The sequence below is a fragment of the Anguilla rostrata genome, chromosome 1, assembly GCF_018555375.3.
Source record: "Anguilla rostrata isolate EN2019 chromosome 1, ASM1855537v3, whole genome shotgun sequence".
NCBI classification, from domain to species: Eukaryota; Metazoa; Chordata; class Actinopteri; order Anguilliformes; family Anguillidae; genus Anguilla; species Anguilla rostrata.
Window position 1 is genome coordinate 6,575,085 of NC_057933.1, and position 27,050 is coordinate 6,602,134.

Sequence of the window (27,050 nt, forward strand, 5' to 3'; positions counted from 1 at the left end):
GGATTCAAGAACCGGGACGCGTCCATCGCCGATACTAATTCCATTTGCCTCACCCCCCTATATTCCATGCAAAATCTCTGTGCGTGTTATGAATCATTGCTAAGCACCAAAATTAGTAAATTAGTGTGAAATAAGATTACGTTGCTCTTATGGATTACTGTTAGCTCTTGACATTGATGATCTAATGTAAAGAATGGATCTTTGTCAGGCATTACACGTGTGCTATCAAAGTATCTGTTTTTTGGGACAGTTGTAAGCGCCATCAACATTTCTACAGCATAACAGCTGTGGTTTTGTCTTTCAACCCTAGATTGTCACAGTGATTTATATCACCAATGACATAATAAAAAACATGACCGAGAACAAGAGGAACAAGAGTAAGGCTGAAAGAAATAACACGGCCATTATCAGTGCACTGGAAATCCAGACTCAATACTAACTCGTCTTACATAATGTGTTCCCAAAAAACTTTACCAAAGCCACTTTAGATTTACTGCTAAACTGAATTCCATAAAATGTACAATAAAACTGTGTTATGGTAGCAACCGAGCTAATCTGTAATTGGATTAGGACTCACAACCGGCAGTCTTCTTCAACTGCCATACAAAAAACCTCTTTGAAATGTTCCTGCGTGGAATGAGAATTCTTAAAACTCTCCGTGAGAGAAATGCTGCTGAAAAATGCATGAAATGACCTTCCCTCGTCATAAAAGTTGTGATTTATTTTTAAAAATAAAAGGCTGATCAGCTGAGGCAAGTAGCTCACACACACACACTATCACACACGCTCATACACATACGCACTCGCACTCACATGTACACGCACACACACACACGCATACATGCACACTCACACACTCACACACACGTACACACGTACACGCACACACACACACACTCACACATACACACGCACACACACACTCACACACACACACACACACACACTATCACACGCTCATACACATACGCACTCGCACTTACATGTACACGGGCACACACACACACACACACACTATCACACACGCTCATACACATACGCACTCGCACTTACATGTACACGGGCACACACACACACGCACACATGCACACTCACACACACGTACACACACACACACACACATGCACACACACACTCACACACACGTACACGCACACACACACGCGCGCACACATGCACACTCACACACACGTACACGCACACACACACACACACATACACAAGCACACACACGCACACACACACACACGCACACTCACACACACGCACACACACACTCCTCCTTCTCTCTGTCTCTCTCACTCTCTCTCCCTCTCTCTCCCTCCCTCCCACTGAAATAAAGTAGCTGAACGAGTCCATGTTTAAGGAGCTTGCCAGCTCAGTCTCAGTCACAGATCCTCTCAGGGAGATTTGTGCATCTGCCCAGCCGGGCTCTAATCGAACAGCTACTTGAGACCTCACCAGCACAACAAAGCAGTGGAAAACATCAACCTGCCCTCCCTCAAGTGCTTTCCCATTTTTCTCCCACTGCTTGGCTCCCGTGTGGGCGTAATAAACAGAATTTTGGTGAAGGACAAAAAATAAAAAGACCAAAAGAAAGAGGGGGCTGGAGGGGGGTGGAGGTGTAGGAGAGGGGGGTAGAGCGGAGGGCAAGTAATCTGCTAAAACAAGAGCAAATTGGTGTGAAAACAGATAATTGACTTGAAAGCTACCAGACTGTTTTGCTAAACTGCTTTGTTTATCGCGCCGAGCGACGCGACGGATTGATTCATTATGAGGAGGCGGCGATGTCGCCGGCGCGGAGCAACTTTTCTGACCCCTCTTCCGGAACGTTCCTCCGCCAGCGCTCATCACCCAATCCTGAGCTCAGTTTGACGGCTGGTCTCGACCACCAGTGGCTGGACGGGAGCTAATTAAGCTCGCAGACAGGATGAAATTGCCAGCCGGCTGTTGGCTCAGGAAGACTCCAAGGCTCGAGAGGTAGCCCCCAGCCTCATCCAGAAGGCATTAGGGTGATTGGATATCAGGCTTCTGCAGCTTTGGCCAGGTGGCTGTCTTCTAACCGCTGGGATTCCTCCACCACCCCACCCCCACCCCCTCCCCATCCCCCCACCCCGCCCCCTGCCTGGCCCCCTCCTGGAGAACGTTGCTAATCAGTCCTCACCTGCAATTAAGGCCATGATTCATCCACCGGGGGACGCTCGGAATCCCCGCGATTCCGAACCCCGCTCCCACCCCTGCCGCCCCGCCCCTCCGGAATCCCGCGTGGGTCGGCGCTGTTCCGGAACCCTGGCCGGATTCCAGCCTCGCCGGCTCAGGAGCCGCAAGGCGCCACGCGGAAATCGAACCGCGGCGGCGAGACGCGGGCGCTTTTATTCCCGGCTTCCTCCGTCATCACATCATCATCATCATCCTCCTCCTCCTCACCGCCATTGTCATCTCCTCCTCACTAAGCTGTGCCACCTGCGTCACTGTTGCTGCCTCCGCGCCCGTCACATTCAGCAACATCAGTACTACGGTCATAAGCAGCCGCATCGATCCTGAATTCATCTTGCGTAATGTACACATTCACTGAAATCGTTTTAGTTTTTTTCTCTCCCCCCTGGTCAAACGTGACTTCTGTAAAAACACCGTAGGTTTTATGTTGCACATGTTGATAAGATAATGAAAAGCGTATTGATTCACAAGGAAAACAACCTTCAAATGGCCAAAACAGCTTCTGGCTAAAGAACTTTAAAAAAGAGAAGGAAAAAAAAAAAGAAAGAAAAGAAAGAAATCCATCCCGCTTGTTAACGGTAAAATTCAAACTGAGAGATGAATGGCGGGGGTTCCGGCTCTAAAAAAAACAATGACCTGACGCCATCCCACAGGAGGGACTTTGGCCCGAAATCTGTCATCGAGGGAGAGGTAGCGGGAGCTTTACTGGGAGTCCAAGATTTGTTACTGCAGGGTACCCGCGGTGTCTGTTCCACCTCCTTCCCCCAAAACTCTGATATGATCCCAGAGGGGCTCCCAGATTTTGTGTTCTTGCGCTTTGCAGCTCTTACAGTAAATTACCTGCTCGGAGTTATTTTCTCCGCGCTCCTGAGACCATTTAGGCCGCCAACTGTTAAACAACTATTGTGGCATGAATGTGGTCTGGCATTAAAAGCACAGGATATGGACGCCAGGGGGATTTTAAGGGCACTCTTACGGGTCCTTTTAGATCCATTACTGTTTCATTATAGACATTAGAGGATTTTTTTTTTAAAAGCTGTGTAAAGTTTCTAAACTGGGCCTGCAGAGAGACCCATGCAGTTTATTATTTTTTTTCCTGTTTGTCTGCATCTGGGTCAGTGGGGTAAACTCTCGCCTGGTTTGCGAGACATCAAACTCGTCTCTCGCTGTCACTCCGGTGATGAGTGACTGATCACCGTGCCGCTTCTCAAAATAACAACTGTAGCTTCAGACTCAATTTAAATTTAGCTTCTTTTTTTTTTCTTACCGCTTGGGGCTTTTCACCTGAGCAGAGCTGTGCTGTCAAATCAGAATAAGAATTTAAATCTGCGCGTGTCCTCGGGTACCCCTGCGTCAGCTTTGAGATGCCAGTCCCGGCGAGTCGGAGGCTCAGTCCCGGCGAGTCGGAGGCTCAGTCCCAGCGAGTCGGAGACTCAGTCCCGGCGAGTCGCGGCTCAGTCACGGCGAGTCGGAGGCTCAGTCCGCGAGTCGCGGCTCAGTCCCGGCGAGTCGCGGCTCAGTCCCGGCGAGTCGCGGCTCAGTCCCGGCGAGTACCGGCTCAGTCCCGGCGAGTACCGGCTCAGTCCCGGCGAGTCGCGGCTCAGTCCCGGCGAGTCGCGGCTCAGTCCCGGCGAGTCGCGGCTCAGTCCCGGCGAGTCGCGGCTCAGTCCCGGCGAGTCGCGACTCACTCGCGGGGGCGGCGATTCAATTGGCCAAACTCCTCCGGCTTTGTTCATCCGAATCCGGCAGCAGTGTATTATAAAGGGCAAGGAGTTGGGTCTTGTAACCTAAAGGTCGCAGGTTCAATTCCCCAGTAGGAACACTGCCACTGTACCCTTGAGCAAGGTACTTAACCTTCAATATATATCCAGCTGTATAATTGGACGCAGTGTAAATGGTATGTAAAAATGTTGTGTAAGTCGCTCTGGATAAGAGCATCGTCTGCTAAATGCCTGTAATGCAATGCAATGAATCCGTAACACGAAACTCCCGTCCCTCTTCCCCTTTCTGCAAAAGAGCTCAGAGACTCGCAAACACAAGCAGATGGCCCTGGATTCAGACTCGCAGCTCCTGAGACCCACAGGCTGAACGAGGATGCGAGTGGTAAAGCACGACAAGTAGCAAAGCAGCTACTTGAGTAACTCGAGTCAATTTGAGTTGTTGAAAAAAACGCCTTTTCCACATATCGCAACACCACACTGTCCGCTCATAATTTTTCACCAAACCCTAAAGGGTAGCCAATTTACTACTGCAACACTCACAGCCTCATCAATTCCTGATTCTTCATTGTACATTAACATGCAGGTAACAACAACCAATTAAACCTCGTATACAAATTACACCACAGACAATACATACAGCAGAGGCTTTATCCGTATTAAAACGTTTCTTCCACAGAATTTGAAAGGAAAATTTAATTTCATAGGGAATTGCACAATTTCATATGCCTCGCAAAAAAAAAAAAAAAAAAAACCTCTCTCTCTATCCCACGCAGGTATTTCTAAGTAATGGGAATTTAAATTATTAGTATTATGCATATGAGCCCTGCAGGGTCTGATCTCCATTTCAATGCAGTGGCACAAATGTACTGTGCACTTTCACACCGATTCATGAATAGAAATAACATTCTGCTTGCCTTAAACCACAGAGCTGGGTTTTTTTCCTGCAAAATACGCTAGGCTTATGCCATGATTAACCACTATTGGATTTAGCTAATACCAGAAAGATTTATTTTATTTATTCATTTACTCTTTTTTTTTTTTTTTTTTTTACACTGAGAAATGTCGGTACATGGAAAAACGTTCCAGGTCACATGCTACAATCATAGACCCTTGAAGTGTGCAAGACGAGGGTTCGAATGGCGAGAGGAACTTTCCAGAAGTCCCAGCAAAATGACAGCTTCAGGTCAGCTCTCATTATCTTCTTAAATTCTTATGAATTATTCCCATTTATGTATGTGCAGTGCAAGCCAATGTAGTGGGCACCTGAGTTTAGTTTTATTTATTTTTTTACTTTAGAAGGAGAAAAAAAAAGAGTTTTAATTAACATGACTTAAACATGATTCCCTTTTGGCTTTAATTACAATTAAATAAATCCTTCTAAAAGAATCTATCCATTCATTTTGTAAAGTGGTGGTGGGAGAGAGGTGGAGGTGTAATTAAATTTAGTGAAATCCTAAGTATCATAAGTTTATTGCTAAATCACACAGATAGCCAAATACCTTTATCCTGTAGTAAAAGTAAAATAGGCACTAAGGTTGCAAAAGAAAATACGGCAAAGACAAAGGGGGTAGGCTTAGACGTGCGGGGCCAAGTAAACACATTGTGGCAAAAAGGTTATTGCCAGTGAGAAATTGCAAAGAAGCTTAAGGCACTGCGTTCAGTACACAGCTGATGGGTAGTAATGTTAACAGGAGAAGACCAGGAAGATCGAGAGGCAAAAAAAAACTAATGAACAAGTAAACCAAAGATCAAAAGCAAAGGCAGTAACTGATTATGTATAACACCACATGGCCACATTAGGGGAGCCAAACAGGCAGAGAAAATCTACAAGAAACACCATATTCTGCTGATTATGTGGCAATGCTATGGCTGAACCGACTCCCAGAGGAGAACAGACTGCGCTTGTATTAGCGAGACGTTATCTGGGTGGATCGAGCAGTAGGCTGCAAACAGAATATCCTCTTGGGTGAATAAGTACAGATGAAAGGGGGGGGGGGGGTGTTTCACTGGTACCCTCCTGGTTCCTTGATTAAATATGCACCAAAGCTTGACACGTGTAAGAGTCCGACATGAAGGGGATCAAACTCTGTATCAGGCAGTTTGGAACTGTAACCATATCTAACCCGTCCCAACAGTAACTCAAACAAAGCAGGCTTGGGACAGGGGTGATTTTCATCCTGTGAGGCTGTGCTTCCACAGTCAGTTACATTTTCTTCGTTTATTTTAGCAGTGACCAGCAAGCGAGCCGAATCAACTCTAACAGGGTTAAATCAACTCTAACCGTGTATAAATGAGACTGAAAGGGACGATGTGCACTCTATTAGAGTTAAAAGTAATCTATCAGATTCGATTTTGCATTTTTACTGTGAATATCACACATTTGCCTGAAGGCAATCCAGTAAAAGTCCATGCCATGAAAATGAGCATAAAATGAAATGTATTTTTTTACTCCCCCCCCCCTCACTGAAGCTCGATATTAAATGGGATTTTCATCCCCAGAAAATGAGCTGAAGTCAAAATGATGGTAACTGGGCAAGCAGGCAGAGTAAATGTTAGCCGTGCCAATAATAAGCGCCTGGTTTTTTTTTATTTACAGAGAAATTACAAACCCCTTGCTTCCCCTGGCTGGGACATGAAAAAGGGTCACCCTCTCCCACAAGCGGCCAGAGGTCCACCTGTTGCGCTGCGCAGAGCAGATGCCCGTGTTTGTGCTTTAACGTTGTCACGCTACCGCGCAGGGGACCTGTTGGATGCAGCTAAGGAGCCATCTTTTTTTTTAATCTAACTGCGCTGAGCAGATCTGCAGTTTTTTTTTTTTTTTTTTTAAAGCTCTCGGCCCAAGTGAGGGTGAAGGACCCAACGGAACAGCCGGTGGTGTCCTTTCCCAGGTAACGCATCCGCACGATCTCCGTCAAGCGACCGCCGCCGTCGTCGAAATGTTCGTTAATCGGCATCGGTGCGCAGTCACAACGAATACTATTCGAATTCGAATACACGCTGTGTGAATGCGCACCCAGGATCCTGAAATTAAGCACCCAGGATCCCGAAATCAAGCGCCCAACTCAACAACAGTTTAGGTTCCGAGAACTAAACTGGGTCCGAAATACAAAATGTCCGTCTGTCCTGCATGACAAATGACTCCAATCCCCAGAAGGCTTTGCTGACAGGTGTCTGTCTGTCCCAATGAAGTGTCTTTCCTCACATGTGTCTATGCATCTTTCAGATGCAGGGCCGCAGAGTTCTTATCCTCACCAGCTCACCACACCTATAAAGGTATACCATACCTATAAAGCTTTCAGGCCCAGAGCCCTTCCTTATAGTTTTTTGTTTTTTAAACCAGAGGAGAGGTTGACCCCTTTGAGTCTCCACAGATTTTCCGAATTCTTAATCTATTTAAAATGGGCTTGGCTTTAAAAGAAAAAAGAATTTGCAGCAGTTCCCTCAGCGTGGTCGTGAGATATTTTAATGCGTGGACCTTTAAGAAAATCACAAGCTTCGACAACCTCTTCAGACCCCCCAGGGTTTTTTTTTTTTTATATCAACTGTCAAGACATCGGCCGAACAAACGAGTCAGAATCAGGAGCAGAGGCCACTGACAGTGTATCCACGGGAACGCCAGATTTAATAAAAGCTGATATTTAAAACCCTCCTCCGCATTAAAAGAATCACTAAAAAGAAAATAATAATAATAATAATTTAAAATCAAAAGGGGCCCCAGAGTTTATCCTATCACTACCAAAGGCCTGTGGTTGCAAGGGAGTCTCTCACAGCCGGGTGCTCTGGGGGGGTTCAAGAGATTGGGCCCGCAGAAACGAAATCGCACAAGCCCCTCGCCTGATCTCCAATTCCCCCCCCCCAGCCTGTCCAGTTACCGCTGAGGTAAGCAGCTGTGGTCATCAAGGAACGCCGCCGGAATCCAATCCACTCCCCCCCCCAACCCCCCTTTTTAACTACCAAGCCAGAGTCCTTGTTAAGGACTGCCAGCAGAAATCACGACTCCAGCCTCATTAAGATTCCAGCGAGAGCCGAGTCCGGGTTTTACCCTTGAGGAATCGGAAATTCGTGCCCCTGCTCTATTTGCCTCAATAATTACCCTTCTCCATCGTCAAATCCCAAACATTCCCATTAGCTATTTGTCCCTGTGCCTGCACCCTCCTACTGCAGACTTTATAATACACACTAGTCTCTCAATGCTGCTGCAGTGGTTATTCTTTCTGCTCGTGAGAGACATATAAAATGATCTAAATCTTGGCACCTTTCGTCTCACTGGCTTTATCGATGATATGTATGCGCCCGTTTTTCCTTCTGCCGCTATTTTACACCAGGCCGACCAGTGGAGGATGGACTCCCCCTCTATAGCCGGGTTCCACTGGAAATGTATTCCCATCTAGGAGTTTTTTTTTTGTTTTTTGTTTTTTTACCTCATGTGCTTGCTATTTGGGGGTTCAGGGCTATTTTTGATCTTTTTCTGCTATTCTTTTTTCAGGAAAAAAACAAAAAACTATACAAATAAAATTTGATTTTGATTTGATGCACGTGTTTGCTCCATAATCTAGTTTTACTGCAACAGGGTTCCCCCTTCGACAGTCCGTACGCCAGGTTTCTGAATTGCTACAGCTTGAACTGTTGAATCTGAGAGTAATTTTAGACGGGTAATGATGCCCTCCTTCTGTGACTCGTTGTCCCTTGCAGACTGCCATCTTCCAAACCTCTGTGGTGGTACACGTTTAAAGCAAACAGAAATGGCAAGGAAGTCCACTGCTGGGCTTTTCTGTATGGGGGAGCGCCGTAAACTCAATACAATCACCCCCTAATGGCGTCTACAGTGCGAAGGCCGCTCTTTAATCAGGGTAAGAGCCAATGCCACCCTTCAGCCTCCTGATGACCATTAATTTCACTTCTGTATTCATCTGGATTTTTTTTTTTCTTTTTCCCCCCCACTGCCTCGCCACAGAGTGATGGCATTCATCACCGGTCTGATTGAGCTCTATTCAATGCGGAGGCAGTCAGGGGGAAAGATGAATGGGCTGGGGTGTCCATCTACAGCTTAAGACTCCCAGTCCTCTCTCTCTTTCTCTCTCTCTCTCCCTTTTTCTCTCTCTCTCTCTCTCTTTCTTTCTCCTGAGGGCTGCTGGGCTCCCAGCCCCTCAAATTAGCATTCAGTCCCCCCCCACCCCCCCCACCCCATTCAGCCAGTCAACTATTTCTGGACTTCAAAAATTACTTTTCAGCAAACCCACTAGCTTAGAATCATCATTGAGAATTCACCACCTGCTTCTCTGCACAGGGTCTCAGACGGACTAACTTCTCTGTTTTTCCTACTTCAGCTACTTTCGTAGGGCAGTGAAACGGCGGCAGATAAATGGAAACCCGTGGATACGACAGGAATCCGGCCTGTGGTTCCCGAGCGAAGCGAAGAACGTCGCTGCCCCCTCCCCGAGCTCATTATCATTCCCTGCCCTCCCTCCATCTTGGCTCCATCTTGGACTGGTTTCCTGTTCAGAGGGTGACCTTGCAGGCTGGTTTTTGCTTCCTTGTGCTCCTCCCATCCACCCCAAATACCCCCCATCCCCATCCCCATCCCCCATCCCCAAATACCCCACCCCACCCCTCAAAGCTACGGCCGGGCAGTCATCCTGAAAAAAATGAGCAACGTCTCTCCAGGATTTCTCCACAAGTGGATGTGCACACAGTCTGCTGGCCAGTGCACATCGAGCAATCCTTCGCATAGCCAGTATCCCTACCAGGCTCACAATGTTGTCATGCTCAGTACTCCACACGGGTCCTCACATGTTGTCATGTAGTACCCACACCAGGTCCTCCAATGCATGTCATGTCGTCTCTACAGGTCTCATGATGTCATGCCAGTACTCCTACCAGGTCCTAAATGATGTCATAGCTCAGTACCCAGGTCCTCACAATGCATGTCATAGCTCAGTACTCCCCTACACCAGGTCCTCACAATGCATGTCATAGCTCAGTACTCCCCTACACCAGGTCCTCACAATGCATGTCATAGCTCAGTACTCCCCTACACCAGGTCCTCACAATGCATGTCATAGCTCAGTACTCCCCTTCAGATGGCAAAAACGCAGAGTTTGACATTTGATACCAATGAGCCCCAAAGTTTCAGAAAAGTGGAAGATGCACCGGCCCGTCCCCTGGTGCATGGCACTTCCTGCCTGTCTGTCACATGATCATCCGACACCCAATGAGGGGGCTGCTGGTCTGGCTTTCGACGAAAACGGAAAAACAATCCGGAATGTGGAATGTGATCATTAGCTTCATTATTTATCAGAGAAGATTGATCGTTTTTACATTAAGTTTCCAACAGACGCGCTTCGGGGTTAAAGAGACGCGATTTTCACGCGTGTCGCCTGCATCATTTCACAGCGCATCCAATCACGCGTCCGCTTTCCATTACGGCTCTCTCCCCTTGCTCTGTATTCACAGACTGAATGGGGCTACAGCTCCGGTCCTCAGAAACAGAGGATAGGAAAGCCGTAATCGAGACAAGATATTAGAATCGGTCTGCTGACTAGATATATAGGGCCTCCTTCATTATCCACTGCTGTTGCCATGAGAAACTGCCATAAATAATATGTAATAGCTTCCCGGCAGAGGCCGCTCTGTGCAGAGTTTGCATGTTCTCCTGTGTCCCCGTGGGTTTCCTCCCGCAGTCCAAAGGCATGCAGATTAGGCTAATTGGAGAGTCTAAATTGCCTGTGGGTACAAATGTATGAGTGAATGTTGCGTGCCCTGCAACGTGATTGGCAACCTGTCCGGGGTGAATTCCTGCCCCTCACTCAAGGCATGCTGGGATAGGCTTAGATAACGGACGGATGGAATTCATCACGAGCTACTTGTGTGTGGAGCTACCGACTATAATGTGAGGTTTGCACACCAGTTAATACGAACACATTGTATAGGAGACACCACCTCTCTGACCATTACTCAGCTGACGGACATGTAAAGCCTGCTCAAGTTCAACTGGATCACAGAGGCGGCCATCGCACAAAGCGAACGGCTGATCACGCCAGCGGTTTTAGGGTCAGCAAATTTTTATTAATGATAAGCGAAACTCCACGGCGCTTATTGACGACAACATTGTCCGCGAGCCGAATAAACAAACCCTCCCAGTCAGGCTGCCAGCTTTTCCCCGTAGTGAGCTCTCTCAAGACAGTTTTATTTTTTATTTATTTTATTTTTTTTCTTCCTGCAGCTAAAGGACTAGAAAGGTCAAAAAACTGTTTAAAAAAAAAAAGCTGACCCGGGCCGGTTCCACAGATCTTGTGGCACTGAAGGTTGTCACGGAGCCTTCTCAGCTGGCAGTGGGGGAAATAAAATAAATCACAAAGCCTGCAAATTCCTGGCATTTTCAGGTCAGCCTTCTCCATTCTTATTTGCATCCCTGCGGAACAGCTGCCTGACCTCTTGTCTCTTTGTCAATTACCTGCCTGACAGAGACAAGGCCAAAGCCTAGATGCTGTCCGGGGCCTTCTTGATAAAAACGTGGCAAAATGCCAGAATACTGTCATCCCCCCCGCAGTCCATTAAAAACCAGATACTTACACTTTTTATGTAAATAGTTAGCGGTCATTAGTGTCGGACAGATGGGTTCAGGTTTTGACTGAGTGCAGGAGAAGGGTAGCCCCGCGATAGATTGTGCGACCTGTCCAGGGTGTATTCCTGCCTCTCGCCCAGTGCATGCTGGGATAGGCGGGGAACTGCACTGAGAGTAAGACCTGGACGCTTCCCAATTCTGGAACATTAACTGAAGGGGAAAAAAAATTAAAAAGAGCCGGGTTCTATTCCAGCTAACTCAGCGTTCCTGCTTTGCGATACAGGCCCCAGGAATAAGCGAGCTAGATAGGAAGGATGTATGGATGGAGAAGGGTAGCCTGAACTGAACTGAAAGAGGCTCAGTTGTTGATGCCGGTGGAATGAGTTTCACGCAGGTTGACCCCCGGAATGAGTTTGACGCACATTTGCGGGAAAACAAAAGGATCCAGAACGGCACCCCAAAATTACCCCCAATCCTGCCCCCGTGCATGTGAACAACAACACCCGGTAGACAAACACGACAGCGACTGAACATCACAGGGAGGCACTCCGGCTTCCTGTTAAGCAAAGGGGACTGCTGTCTATCCAGAGCTGACAGTATGAATAGACACTTAAAGAAAGAGATGTCTCCATCCCAATGAATAATTCACTGGCAAGTAAGTAAGCAGACAGGAATGATGACTGATGCTTTCATTTTTCTGCAAACCAGAAAACACCTGTAGTGCACTAGTCAGACGCCAGTCACTCAGCACTCGATTTTAAAGTGCAGTTACGTTCTACGAGCTCAGGCGCGCAATGCACATGTTAACTCCACCACTACGGGCATTCCAACGTGTACGTTAACATCAGCATCCAGGATCACCATGGCCACGGGGAGCTGAACACAGTGTACCATTTCCAGAGCTAAGGGGGGGTAAGTGTCTCCCAAATTGCCCTGCTATTCTCCTGTCAACGTGGAGCACCTCCTATTATCTGTGTTCTCTCTCTCTCTCATATATATATATATATATATATATATATAACACACAATGTGGTCTGTTCTGTTCTTAGGTGTACCGGCCGATCCCATTAAATAATGATAAGGACGTCCTGGGATGAGGCGAGGTGCCTGGCCCTTTGCTGAGAGGGCAGAGGGAGAAACGAACGTGTCCGAGGGGGGGGGGCGTTACTGCGCGCTGATGAATGAGACGCCCCAGCCGAGCACCCGCCAAACGCCCGCCGCGTAACGCCGTCATCGCAGCGCAGCGTTTAGCCGCGTGGGCGCACGGCCGCCCCCCTCGAATCCTCGCCAGCAAGCCGCCGATGAAGAGCGACTGGCCGACGGTTCCAAACGTCTCCCGTTGACCCGTTTTAGCCGAGCAGCGCGCAGGAGGAGTCCCGCGCGACGCCATTTACCCACAATGCAGCGTTCCATCGTCACATCCCCGCGCAACCCTGAGGCACGTTTTAATGATGTCTTCGCTCTGTTGAGCCATTGTCAACAGAGCTGGTACACACCTCACATTTCGCATCTTCGCGCAACACCACTATTTGAGTTCCCATGGGAGCACAGCATTGGCACGCACATGTACACACGCGCACACGCACGCGCACGCGCACACGCACACGCACACGCACACGCACACGCACACGCACACGCACACACAATGTATAATATAGTACCAGAGATGGGTTGTGTATGAAAAATCTGTACTTGAGTAAACGTGGTTATAAACTGACTCAAGCATAAGTTAAAAAAAAAAAAAAAGAAAAAAAAAGAAATTAGTTTGGCATTTGTTCAATAAGAACAGTAGAATAGATTTTTTTTTTTAAAAGAGGAATGTAAGAAAATACTGAAAAAACAATCGACGTATTGATTAAATCACGATGGAAATACGGCAAGTCGTCCTCGCACCACGAAAGTAGGGCAGCACTCTCGCAGAGATCGTCGTTTGAAAAATCTACAATTACCATAAAATAATCGAGGATAAGAAGCCAGCGGTCCGTGTGGTTTCACCAGCCGCTCTCCTCTTATTGCCACGACCGACCGAGATCTGACCCAAAGCCCCCCCTGAGTCATAATTAGAACTTCAGACACGAGTGAGCTAGGGAAACATGAGAATGATGTAAAGCTCATACCAAATGCACAACGGTCCTCGTGGGCTTCCGGGTTCTCCACGGCAAGATCAGTTACAATCACATTTTATTAAGGGTAGCTACCGCTTTGGAATGAGCACTGAGTCTTTCGCTGTTTCATCAGGCAGTAACTGCAGTGTTACTGAACTCAAAATATTATAGCCATTGAAGTTAATAATAATGTAGGCAGACGACCAGCAAAAGATATTAAGAGATGATCAAATGAAATCAGAGCCGTAATTGGCCACGAGAAGAATCCCACAACCTGTTCAGCACCACATAACTTAAGTGCTATTTCACCTAAAATGTGTCACAAGGCAATGTGCTTCTAATGGTGAGAGCACACCAACATAAAACTTAAAATCTTAACAATCATCTCAGAACATACAAAGGTTCAATTTGTGGGTAGCATCCGCTGCAGTGCAAGTGCTATCGGAAATTGTCATCTTGTAATGAAAATAAATTACCTGCTGCTACGAAGTGTTCGTACAAGCTTGTCCGTTTGGGAGGAAGGAGAGATTGTTGTTGTTTGAGTTATCTGAGAAGCTGATAAACCAGTGTCTTAACAGCCCATGTTCTTTGCTGATAAATTTCCCCCGTCTTTTTAACTCTGTAGGGACTCTTAACTCATTTTTTTATCAGACAAACTTTTTAATGCTTTGGCACTGGAAGGTAGTTTTCAAAGAACGTCCAGATAAAGTAAGATAACTTTTTGGCTGCAGCCCTATGGTCAAAAACACCACTTTTTAAACTTCTAAATCTAGTGGTTCGTAAATATTTTGAACCTGTCCTCAGTGAAGCTGAATGCTCACTGCCTGTCAGTTATCCACCAGATAAGATACATAAGCATTAATATCATTTAATACGGTAGATATAAATATGCTAATATCTAGAACAAATTTCAACTTAACAAGTGTCCAAACAAAACAGATACTTTTAAAGTCTAAGCACTTCAAAATGATTTATATGGCATTCCGTTTGCATTCACTACTTGAAACAAATTAACTAAAAAAAAAAAAAACACATTGGCGGTGTTCATTGTTTACATAATAGCTAACTTGTGACAAAATCAATAGTAATTGTATCTTATAATTGTTACACAGTCAATTAAGGAGGCTGCCAGGGAGAATAATGCAATATGAGAAGCAGTACAGACTGATGCAACGTTTGATGTTGTAGCTTGTCATGCCTCCTAGTTCGATTTAGCATAGGTTAGGTCAGAGTAATTCTTACTGTGTGAACTGGACTTAATGTGTTCATGGATATGATAAACTGTAACAAAATGAGTATTGTACCTTGGCGGACCTGCGTTTTGTAGCTGTCCCAATAACCTTCGGTATGCACTTGTTGCGCGTCGCTTTGAATAAAAGCGTCTGCCAAATAAATGAAATGTAATGTAACGTCATACTTTTCACGTCTCTTACGCGGCAGGATTGAAACGGTAGGAAAATGCCACAGTTCGGGTCAGAAGCAGCGTTTGAACAGCCAACCAACCACCGTGATACGCTTGGCAAATTAAGCCACGAGTATGGCCTGGTCTCGCTTCAGTTAATAGCTGCATAGCTGGTTACCTGGCTAATCCCGGCAGGCTTGCTAAAAAAAATGAACCAACTGTGTGGACATACCTCACAATAAATCCTCCCGGGCCAAGGACCTCTAATGGCCTGTTACAGTCACAGTCCATTTTTTCCAACGTAGCCAACTGAAAGCAGTTAAGGAGGTCATCTTTCATGTCGAAGTTAACGCCACCAGAGGAAAAAGACTCGAGCCTTGGGACCGGTTAAACTCGGAGAGCGCATAACTTAACTGAAAAGCAGCAGAGCCCAGCCGCGTGCAGCCTCGCTCTAAATAGGATCATACAATTCTGCCGGTGTGTGAGGGGTGGGGTGGGGTGGGGTGGGGAGGGGAGGGGAGGAGTTGGGTGGGGTGGCAGGCTAATTAGACAACGACATAAACATTCGGTTCTATTTATGCAGTCTTGTTCATTCCTAATTCTGTTTTGCTTAACCACAGTGTCGTTGGCGATTGGTGATGTTTATCCAATTTAAGCCGTTTGCTTAATTGATGCGTAGGTTTCAAATCAAACCCTTTCTAGCGATTTGACTAAATTTTACTAACTGTGCTCGTGTATGCTCTCCTGACACAATCTGCCACCTGTACCCACACAGAAAGCACGGCTGTTGAGTGTGCTTCCTCACATCAGATACACTCACCCAGGAGAGTGAGGAGACAGTGACTGTTCTCCACACAGGAAGCCCAAACGGCAAGCTACTGTACAACACAGCCACCAGTAATTTGAGGCGCGAGTGCGTCTCGTCTCGTGCTGGCAACGGTTGGTAACGTGCAGGTGTCCGAAGAGAAGCTCGGGGAAGTTTCTGCCGCTGAATTTCCCGAGGAGCACCGCCTGTCTGAAGACAACCCAACCCCAGCGAGACGAGGCTATTTTTGTCCTGCCGCTTCAGACTTCCCTTGTCAGTTGGCTAATGACATAGCCCATAGCCCTGAACTTGCAATGTCTGTGCAATAAAGTTCAGCCTTCTTTCAGGACGGGTTTTGCATGCTAAACCACTCAGTACCAGTGCTAGTTTTCAATGATTGGCCTTTGAAAACGTGTTTTATGTTCCTGAACACCGGCTGTACAGGCTTTAATTTATTCCTGTGCCATTCTGGCTTTTACTTTATTCGTCCAAAACAAACTGAAATTAGCAATGCCGTCAGAAAAAGAAGAACAAAAAAAAACATGGAACCAGATTAAATGTTCCTGCATTCTCAGTGAGAACTGGTCACAGATGTTTTATCCCTAATAATCTGAGTAGAGAAATGGTTCAGCCATAATCGTTTACTTCTCAATCTCATTGATTATGAGGATACATATATAATGAACCTTCAAGCCATTTCACTGGGCATTGATTTTACCATTAACGCCTGATTGATACAAGCTTTAAATGTCAAGTGCTCATTGATTCCAAGCAGCCTCCAGGTGCTTAGTGCACACTGCTACCTTTAATGATACTTATCATACCTTTTCCGTTTTCCATCCAGAAAGAACACTCAGGTCACAGCCATGTTACGAGACCCATATTCGTCAAAAAATAAATAATATTCTATTCATCTGTGCATAGAAAAATTCATGTGAACTTTGTGTGCATTGATGTTTCGTTAAATAAACTGAACTGTGGCTGGTGACAAAAAAAAAGTGTTTTGCATATCGGACCTTTTATAATGTATGTTTCACCGTACGTCTGCTGTTGTAGAGCAATTAGGAAGACCCGGGTGTTTATGAAAGCGTTACACATTGCTGAAACGTCAAACCAAGTGGTGCCCTTATGCTGTTTGACAACCACGCTTATATCATGTTTATGCACCACAAAACTGTCCAGGCTTCCAGTTTATGCGAGACAAAATTGAGAATTTTATTTAGTTGCTTGTAATATCAGGGCAGCACAGTGAAGCGGATGACGCTATTGCCCCACAGCAAGAAGGTCCCAGGTTAGCATCCCAGGGGTCTGTGTGCAGTTTGTATGTTTACCCCCTCTGGGTACTCTGGTTTCCTCTCACAAGTCCAAAGACATGCAAGTTAGGCTAATTGGAGAGTCTTACTTTCCCTTAGGTATGAGTGCGCGAGTGAATGGTGTGTGTGTGTGTGTGTGTGTGTGTGTGTGTGTTCCTATGCGCCTATGGTTTGGCAAACTGTCCAGGGTGTATTGCCCAATGCATGATGGGCTATGCTCTAGTACCCCCACCACCCCCCACCCTGCTCTGTGACCCTGACAAAGGAACAAGCAGGTTTTATAATGGATGGATGAATACTTGGAATATCAGGTTATATATCAAGTATTCTATTATCTCGCACTGAGTGTCTATAAAATGCAGCAGGCTTACTTGCCCGTGTGATGGCTGAGTCTGATCGATTTACACTAAATACCCATACTGCTGTATAATGTGAGTAGCCAAGAGGAAATGTTTTTGGCAAAAAATAAATACGTAAATGAAAACACTGATATCCAAGCAAAGCACAGTTAGTACAGCAAATTAGAGGCCAATGTTTTCTTTTTAAATATCTTGTAAAACTTGCGACAGCCCATGCGTAATAGTTAAAAGCAACTAAACGTAAGACCCAATTAACCAATGAAGGCGCTTCCGCTTTTTCGCTTAGGCATTCTGTGAACAGCAAACTTTCAGCTCGCACGGGGAGCCGACATTTTTCTTTCTTTTGAAGCTTTTTTGATGAGGGGATGCTGTGCAGCTTATACTGCAGGGACAACATTTTCTGAAAGGATAAAAACAAACGGCAAAGTTGTGCGCGAAAAGGTGCACTGGCAAGTCAGTGGGGTCGGCAACATCAGGTAAAGTTTGTGGAAATGGAAGCAGACAGTTCTCACCTAGCGTATTGTAAATCTGAAGAAGACATGCCCTCACTGTACCAGCTTTGCCTGGTGAACCGAGCGGAGGATTCTCCGTAGCAGAAAAGCAGCACCAATAGCATCCAAAATTAAGAAGAGAGAGCACATAGAACAAACAGTAAGAGGACACAAATACCTTGCGTCTAAACGACTCGGAAGCCAAAAGTGAGGTTTGGTATCTCTTAGGATTCTTTATTCACTGTACAGCCATTTATGTTGCCAAATGTCTCGCAATTAAATAATGAAATCCGGTGTAATCAAAGTAGGGCTAAGACTTATCCGTGTTCTAGTGACAAACCAGAAATGAGTTCATAAATCAAGCTACTGTGCTACTTTTTGACACCAACACATTGAAATGTCACGCTATTTATATTTTTGTGTTTGTTTGTTTTTTTACAACAAAAAAAACACTGCCTGTGCAGTTGGGTTGCCAGGCAATTTGTCAAGCTGCAAACTGCAAGTTCATGGAACTTCTTGAAATAAAAGAACATTTTTTTAGAAATGTGTTGGTCCTCTGGGATCTAACAGGTGTGTTATGAGTAGAAATCCTGACTGGGACAATGCTCTTGTGCCATTAAGTAAGAAGACATCCTGCAGTGACATCACCCCTTAAGGGAGAGTATTCTATTGTGAAAAGAAAAAAATATTGCTTTCAGGGTAATAGATTAATCTGGGGAGCATCTAGTTCAGTAATTACGTGCATCCAGTCCTTGCACGAATTGGCTCATTAAGAAATCAATTTGGTGCTATTTCCTTTAGGTACCTAAACACAATTCCCACCTTTCGATCTGGTCTGAGGACCTCCTAGGCTATCCGTCTCTGAGCCAGACTCCCTCACTTTCTTACCCCCTCTCTCGGGGACCTTCAATTAAAGGAGCTCAATATCGTCTGATGCTGCACAGACTCGCTAATGAAAAAAACATAGCAACCGAGATATCTTAATTCGTTTCCAAAAATTCAAAGTGGAAGCATTAACTCAATACCAAACAGAAGGGAAGGATGGATGAATGGATGGATGGATGGATATATGGAACAGAAGGGAATGCAATGAAGTACACAGATAGATAGATAGATAGATAGACAGACAGATAGATAGATAGATAGATAGATAGATAGATAGATAGATAGATAGATAGATAGATAGATAGATAGATAGATAGATAGATAGATAGATAGATGCCTATTAATAACATTACATAACATGTCTAGTCTATTAAATGGAGTCAGCCACATGATCAAATCAAAGTTTATTTGTCAAACCCGCCCTTAACAATACAGCAGATAGGCAGTTAGCTGGCAATGAAATGCTCAACGTTAGCCCGCGAGATTCACCGTGTAGCCATGTGAAGGGAAAACACAGCTTGTGGTGAAACAATAAGATAAACAATACGCTAAAATAAGAAAAGTGGCTGTATTTGTCATCGCGTTGGTGACGAGTCACATGGCTTGCAACAAGTGAAAAGGAAGGAAGGGTCCTGACTTTTGGCATTTCTTTGAAAAACAACCTAAAAGTCAAGTGAGTTGCAGGGGCTATCAGCATCATTCAGTTTATGATCAAATAATTCTAGCTCGTAGGGGAATTGTTATTGTTATTGACTTACCAATAATAGCATTATTAAAGCAATTATTATATTTTTTTAGTGTAGTAGGTTGGCTATGTAATAAAATCACTACACGAACGATACATTTGCTGCAACAATGACTGCATCACTTTCCTACAATTCACTCGTAAACCAAACCATTTTCGATTCCTGATAATACAGATAGAAATATTCCTCTTTTCACCTGGAAGTGTCCTGTGGAATAGCAAAAATTTCTCCCTGCGAACCCACCTAGCATTTAGGTGCATAACCCCTCCCCCCCACCCGACCCCCCTACATTCAATATCACTCTTACGCCCCTGATTTTGCCTGAAGGTGGAGCTGGCTTTAGCAATTATTTGTCTGATTTGTCCACAAATACCACCTCTGTTTTTGGAGGCAGACTTCCATCTTTTTTAGAGGTGATCAATGGCTGAGCTGGATTGCCTCCTAACCTATTCACATTTGATGTCTTTATAAAGAGGCTAAAACCATGAATCGTTTGATAATAATGTCATAATGTTTAGCCCCGCCTCCAACAACATGAGGAAACTTTAAAATGTAAATTGCTCAGCTGTCAGATAAGACAGTCCTTGTCTGACCCCTCTACCACACTCCACCCTTAAACCCCTTACCCAATCAGCGTGGCCAAGCCCCCTGTCTCTCTCAATTGTCCCCTCCCCTCTTGCACAGCATAAGATACAGACCTATCTTTTTTGGGGGAGAGGCGGGAATTTACCCTGGACAGTTTGCCAGTCCGTCACAGGGCTGACATACCATTCAGTCACACGCTCTTACCTAGGGTAGATTTCAGACTCAATTTAGACTCTCCAGTTAACCTAACCTGCATGTCTTTGGACTGAGGGAGGAAACCCATTTGAACATGGGGAGAACATGAAAACTCTACACAGAAAGGAGGCCCTGGCTGGGATTCAAACCTAGAACCTTCCTGATGTGGGGAAACACTGCACCATCGTGCAGCTTTCTCAAAAACAAAAAATGACATCATGACATTACAGGCATTTATAGCAGACACTCTTACCCAGAGCAATTTACACAACTTTTTACATAGCATTTACACTGCATCCATTTATAGATTCATGTGATGCAACGCAGGGTAAGTGTCTCGCTCAAGGCTACAACAGCAGCACCTGGGAATCGAACTGGCAACCATTAAGATACAAGACCAGCTCTGTGTCCATTATACTACACCGTTGCCACGGCCACCATATCACAAAACCCCAGAAAGCCTACTATGCCTTTAAGTCAAATACAAACACTATGTTCTAACATTGAAACATTCAGGCTGACCTGTTGGCCTAAAGAGAATGCAATTATCCATCTTGTGATATTCTGTGCAGGCCTATAGCTAGCTACTTGGTCTTAAAGCAAGCCAAGTAGCAATTACGCAACCGTATGAAGTGAACCATGCAGGCAAGCCATATTATGTTTTTCTTTTACCCGCCTCAATTATCTTATGGTATTTTTTTTCTCTGTCCAGCTTCGACCAAGAAAAGCCTTATTTTTATGTATAGTGGAATGCAGGGTCTAAATACTTTAGGGGGTTGGGGAAGGGGTGTGCAGTTATACACAAAATAAATTGTTCCCCAATGGACTGTACAGTCAGCTGCACTCATAATCCCCTCCAGGCACACAACACTGTGGTGCTTCTCTCATTCCTCAAATACTCTTCTGTCCTTTTTTTCATTAAATGATGATAAAATAGTTACAGTTAGAAGGTATTACGCTGGTTCCACTGGCATGTTTTTTAGTGAGGAAAACTGTGGGACAGGCACAGAGCAGTTATTATATGTTAAAATACAGTTAATAATAATAATATCAACTGTATATTCTCAAGTGACAAAATGTCTACATGGTCGGCATTCAGGAATTTCTTCAGGTACATCTCACGTTCATAAAATAATCCCATATTTCACCTGTAGAGCCATGTCCCCAGCAGATAACTGTGTAATGTGATTACAAATCTATGCAGCATACCTATAACCATTCCAATAATGCCTCCATAAAACTATTATTTTTTCGTACTCCGGCAAATTGCGGACCACCGCTGATTCCTTTTAAATTACTTTTGGTGTAGGTTATCTTATGAAGAAATTATTCCACGATACAGAAATATTGCGCAATCATGGCGCGCATACGTGTATCGTTGGTTATAACACGCGGTGTTATTGTCCGCAAAGATGAGAGTGGAAATAATGGTGCGTTTAATTCCTTATTTCGTTGAACGTTATGTTCTGTACATGGCGAGCAAAGACGTGCCTGAATTGTATAATCAGGATGGCACAGCGTATGCGAGTCTGAAACTTGAGCCACAGTGCCACCACTCTGTTGAAACATTTTTACACAAGAATAGATATTTGAACGTTAAAAAAAACACACATAACCAGGCTTAGTACAGAATACACAAAAAGCAGATAAACTGAAATACTCCAGAAACACGGTAACGTTTAACGGGCTGTTGCACAGAGCAGCGCGAGGCGGCATGAGCATGCAAAATTTGCGTCGAAGGCGAAAAGATAACTTTGGCCGGGTACAGCCCCTTTTATCGCGTATCTGTGACTGTTGCTGTAGTCATTACAAGCAACGGGTAAGAATAAAAAAGTGTTTCTTACCGCGGGAAGCGATCTCAAGGAAGAGGCGGGGATCTGCCGCTCTGATCGCGGCCGAGTACTTCTCTTCTTTTCCTGGAACCTGCGCTCGTTTCTCGGGCATGATCCGGACCCTCAGCCTGCCCCCTTCGGCTCCAAGCCACCATTCCAAAATGCTACCGAGGTCCAGCTCCATAAAAGATAACGGGGCATCATCTTCGCTGGTCAGTCCACCGCACAACGTCCGGACCAGTTCTTCCCCCACCTCCACCACAACTTGGTTAGTTTTCCTGGCCAACCCCAAATTCAGAACGTTGGACAGCGGTCGCTTGTGCCGGAATGGGAGTTGTCCAGAGCCCGTGATATTCTCCTTCTCCAAACCGTCCGATTCCGCCAAATTCGTCTCAAGCAAACTAGATACGATTTTTTGCAAAGGTATGCAGTGCATTCTCAAGTTAGACCGCACCGTGTAGCATCCATTAAAATTCCGGCAATCCCCGTTCAGCGGGCGCTTTATGAAAACAGACAGGTAGTTCCGCAAGAGAGCAGGGATTGCGAAATCCACCGACAGATTTTTCCTCTTAAGTCTGGAATTGTAGGTTTGGTTGGCGTCCTTTTTGCTGCTAGTATCCCCACTGTTATTTATGAGACCGGCGGTAGGGAGAGTTGCCCCCGTCGTGGTTTTTTGTGAGACGCACCGCAGTTCGGCTAGAAAAGCCGCAGACAAAATAAACAAGTAAAATGTCCTCGTCGTCATGGTTTTTATCCGTATTTTTTGGTGCTGATGTTGCTTTTCTCACCGTTTGTCTCTCTTTCGCGCACGCAGAACTAAACCCTATCCCAAATCAATGATCATGCAGGCTATACAGTCGCCTATTGCCACTGCGCCCAACTGTATGTATGTGCTCGTTTCAATTTTGTTTTGCGAAAGCGCTGCCTGCCGCTGTACCCCCTTTCCTGCCACGGGTACGTGGCATCTTTCTTTCATACAAGTTTTTTTTCCGTTTGTAGTGGGTATGCACGCAACGATTCGCTTATTGAAACACGCTGTTTGATATTCCTCCCCGGTCTTCGCCAGTGTTCGTCAAAGGATCCTTGTGTCTGTCTCGTGGCACAGTGGTAGAAATACAAGTAGTGGTTTTGTCAGCGAATGGAAGCGGTGGCTCGCATTGCCCTCAAAATCTTTCGCAGACTATGTGCCAGTGAAGCTCCTATACCTTCGACCAAAATGCTCGGCAAAAACAATACTCATCACACAGCAAACGTTTAAGTTTAATATAATTACATCCACTACACACATTGAATCGCATTAATCCGGACGACGAATTAAGTTACGAGTTGGTTGACGTCAAGCGTAACTTTATGTTTATCCAAAATTTGCGCATATGACGTTGATCTTTTTTTTAATATCTCACCTGTTTCGCCTGCCAGAAGGGATTTCCTTTTTGTATGGCTATATATTCTTTCAAATGTCCATAGCTTTCACCGCAGCACCGTGGATGCGCCTTTCTGCATCGCTCATCGCTTCCACGTTCCAAATACTATATATCCGATCGTAAACTCACTTCTACATCCCTTTGACGTCAGCGTCAGGCTGTTGCCCCGATTTTGAGACTGTATGTATCCCACAAGCGCATCTTCGTACATGTACCAATGAGCCTACTGAGGGTTATTCCGGAAATTACGGAGCCGTATCATCTCTGCTGAGACAAAGCGCGATAAAGTGCTCGAATCACATCCAAATTTAGCTTGCAAATTGTGCGGCAGTGACATTCTGAAATTCGCCCTTAATGAATATCAATGAATCATAGAATTCGCGCACACAAACGGCTCAGTTGAAGCTCTCGCGCATCTCTGCTTGTCGTAAATTCCTTGACAGGAGTTTCGTGATTCGGATGGTTTCACTGATAGCAGTGAGAGCAAGATACATAAATATTCGAAGGGCGAGGGTTTTGAAAAAGGACAACCATCGCTTTCATTTGAATGTGTCTCTAGGGCTGTCCCATGTTGCTCAGTATTGCTCAGTGTTGCTCTCTGAGGACAAATACGGTAATTCTGAAACAAATATTACTAAAAGGACAGCAAGTTACTGAAATTCAACATCACCTGGCTACTGTTGTAATAAATATATTTCGTTTCATATGTTTTCTCAGTATGTTAGCTCGGCCTAAGCAGAGCTTTTGGGGCTGGAGATTATGCATTCTTAAAATGAAGTAAAACACACTTGCCAAATTAAAGGTAGGCACACCACAGGCGGAAACAGTCAGTAAATTATTCGAACAATGTTTTTATACCATTTTATTTGTTCTAATCGCTCCATGGATTATGTATGGAAATGAGTTGGAAGTTTTTTCTTTATTCTTTTTTTTTGCACAACAACACTCTTGACTAGACTAGGCCTACATTTAAGTGCGTAGCCAGAAACACAAGTTTAGCCAGAAACGGATCTTTAATTCGAAATGAACATCAGTAGTCTATGACAGAAACAGTCCGTACGCATTTTAAGCAATGATTGAATAATTCGTCGAATGTATTCTTTGTGGGGTCGTGCGTGTCAGTCCGTTGGTCCCATGGGTAATGAATGCCGGGATATGGAGAAATGTTCTAAACGAATTAAAACTGCAAAAATCTTTCTTCTTAAAAAAAAAAATTAAATCAGGATTCTTCACAGTCCGCTAGATGGCGTGCAAGGCAGATATCACACACTCGAGTCTGATTTTCTGATGCATAAAGCAATTTGCCTAACTCAGTATTACAGCGACAGGCGCTTAGTTTTTGATCATTTTTCATAATATTTCAAAAATAATAACTTATAAAATCGAATTGACTTATGTTTTTGGTAAATCAAAGCAAACAGTCTAAAATATAGACCAATGGGTGTACATATTATAAATGCCTGTGACCAGGTGGTTGTTTCTTTCCCATTACTCACCTGGAGCATCCAGAAGCTGATGCTATGTCAGCGCAGCAAGCAAATTAGCCCAACACGTTTAACATTAAACACTGCCTCAACTTAAAAAGTCAAACACGTGGGTGAGTAAATTAAATACTATATTTAATGTTAATCAAACGCCATTTAAAATCCCCCAATAGGACACTACACGTAAATGGTTTTCAGCACCATCTAGTGTCCCTAATCTCCAAAATCTGAAGCCCTCTCCATGACCTCCCTGGGAACCAACCGTATCGTTCCTCATCATCCCTTCAGCTACAGTGTTCGCGGGTCTTCTAATGTGAGCAGCGTAGAATTCGGGCCGCACGTCCTTCTTTGGAACGCTACAGCGTTGTAGCATTCCAGAGGGGGCCTACAATTGGTTTGGAAGATCGACCCGTTGACAAAGACCATTGGCCCACTAATTCAGCACAGTAACCTTGGTGTTGCCATAAGCGATAGGCTACTGCGGCTGTTTCAGTCTTAGATGGAGTGAAGGTCGAATATAGCCGCTAATTTGAACACCACGCAGCTTTGCTGCTGCTGCAGAAAGCCTGGTACGGTTCGTGTATTGATTTCAGAATGAATACAACTCCGTTGCTGTAAATTGAACTTTTATGAATGAGTCCTTTACGTGTGCTCTCCCTCGTTATCGACACACCCGCCCAACCCTGTGATATATATAGCTAACTCATTCTCTCGGCACACGGGATATGAACCCACGCATCCAGCTGCCAATCATGTGGATCTATAAGGGAAGCTGACTGTCTCGAAATGAAGGTTGGCTTCCCCCCCCCCCCCACCCCCACCCCCCTTGGGTTTCCTGAACAAGACATCATCAGCGAAATCGGCTGCTGATTCAGGTTCGTTTTTATATTACGCCCAAAACAGATTCCGTTTGTATCGAATTGCCTCTGCCCTGGCGATTCCATATTGCGACAACTGCGCCTTCTCCAGACTTCATCCGTTCGGTTTCCCCTCCGGGCGGTTCTTCCACCGCAGCCCGCAGCCCAGGGGATTCTGGGAACCACGCGGTCTCCCGAGGTTTACGCTGATAAAATGAGCTCCTGGTGCCGCGTGCTCCTCGGGGACCAGGCTACCCGGCTTTCATTACGCACGATTCAAAGGATACCGCATATTTTACTGTGCGCTTGGAGGACTGGGATCATTAACTATATGTGTAGTGTTTATGGAGGGCGCTTGCCCACAACTTGCTTTCTGAGCAATGCAGATCAGGTGAAGCACAGATGTGCAACTGAACACGGACACGTGCACTGATACGCGAGTAAGCACAAACATGCGTGGATGTACACAGATGTAGACACAAGCACACACGAGCGAAATGCATGCGCACGCCCGAAAACCTTAAAGCAGAGGCACACATGCAATGCACACACAAACGCACATACTGTACCAAGGAGACTATATAAATGGGCTTTCATTCAAGACAGAGCTGTTAGCCAAAGCAGTTGGTCAAAGGTTCTCAGCTATCCTGCTGAGGTGGTGTTATATCTCAGCGTGTGACATATTACTGACTGTGAGATGATGTTTTATTCATATTTCGGCGCTTTTGGAATACGTGTGCAAGTCATATGTGTGGTGGCATGGTGGTGCTGGATAGCATTGTAACAGCAATGGTCCTGGGTTCTGTATGCATGTTCTGGGGTTTGGGTTGCCATGGGGTTTGCTCCGGGTACTCTGGTTTCCTCCTACAGTCCAAAGACACGCAGGTCAGGCTAAGTGGAGAGTCTAACTGGATAACTGCAATGGATTGGCAACTTGTCCAGGGTGTATTCCTGCCTCTTGCCCAGAGGTGTAGCACAAAATTCTGGGCCCTATACATAAGCAGTCTCTGTGGGCCCCCTTCCTCTCTTGATCCATATCTCTCACACATTATTCCAGGCGTTTCG

General features: G+C 45.3%; 1 protein-coding gene and 1 long non-coding RNA gene across 4 annotated transcripts in view; one reads left to right on the forward strand and one right to left on the reverse strand.

The window, feature by feature from the left end:
* The window catches only part of alk (ALK receptor tyrosine kinase), a 346,553-nt gene extending 322,436 nt beyond the window's left edge, over positions 1 to 24,117 (reverse strand). The window contains exons 1-2 of one of the 3 annotated variants that reach the window (XM_064305304.1): positions 15,242 to 15,512; positions 14,912 to 14,989 (exon numbers count right to left, since the gene is read on the reverse strand). Coding sequence is in view for 1 of the 3 variants with exons in the window: in XM_064305136.1 (XP_064161206.1) it covers positions 22,233 to 22,965 (733 nt within the window). In the remaining 2 variants the exon portion in view is untranslated. Of the gene's footprint in view, positions 1 to 14,911; positions 14,990 to 15,241; positions 15,513 to 22,232 lie in introns of those variants that run through there. The other 2 variants (XM_064305136.1, XM_064305219.1) reach the window with 2 other exon arrangements.
* On the forward strand, positions 15,550 to 16,160 carry LOC135237862 (uncharacterized). The gene is made up of 2 exons (XR_010324953.1): positions 15,550 to 15,684; positions 15,785 to 16,160. It is a non-coding gene; the product is annotated as an uncharacterized LOC135237862 (long non-coding RNA).
* Positions 24,118 to 27,050: the final 2,933 nt, after the last annotated feature.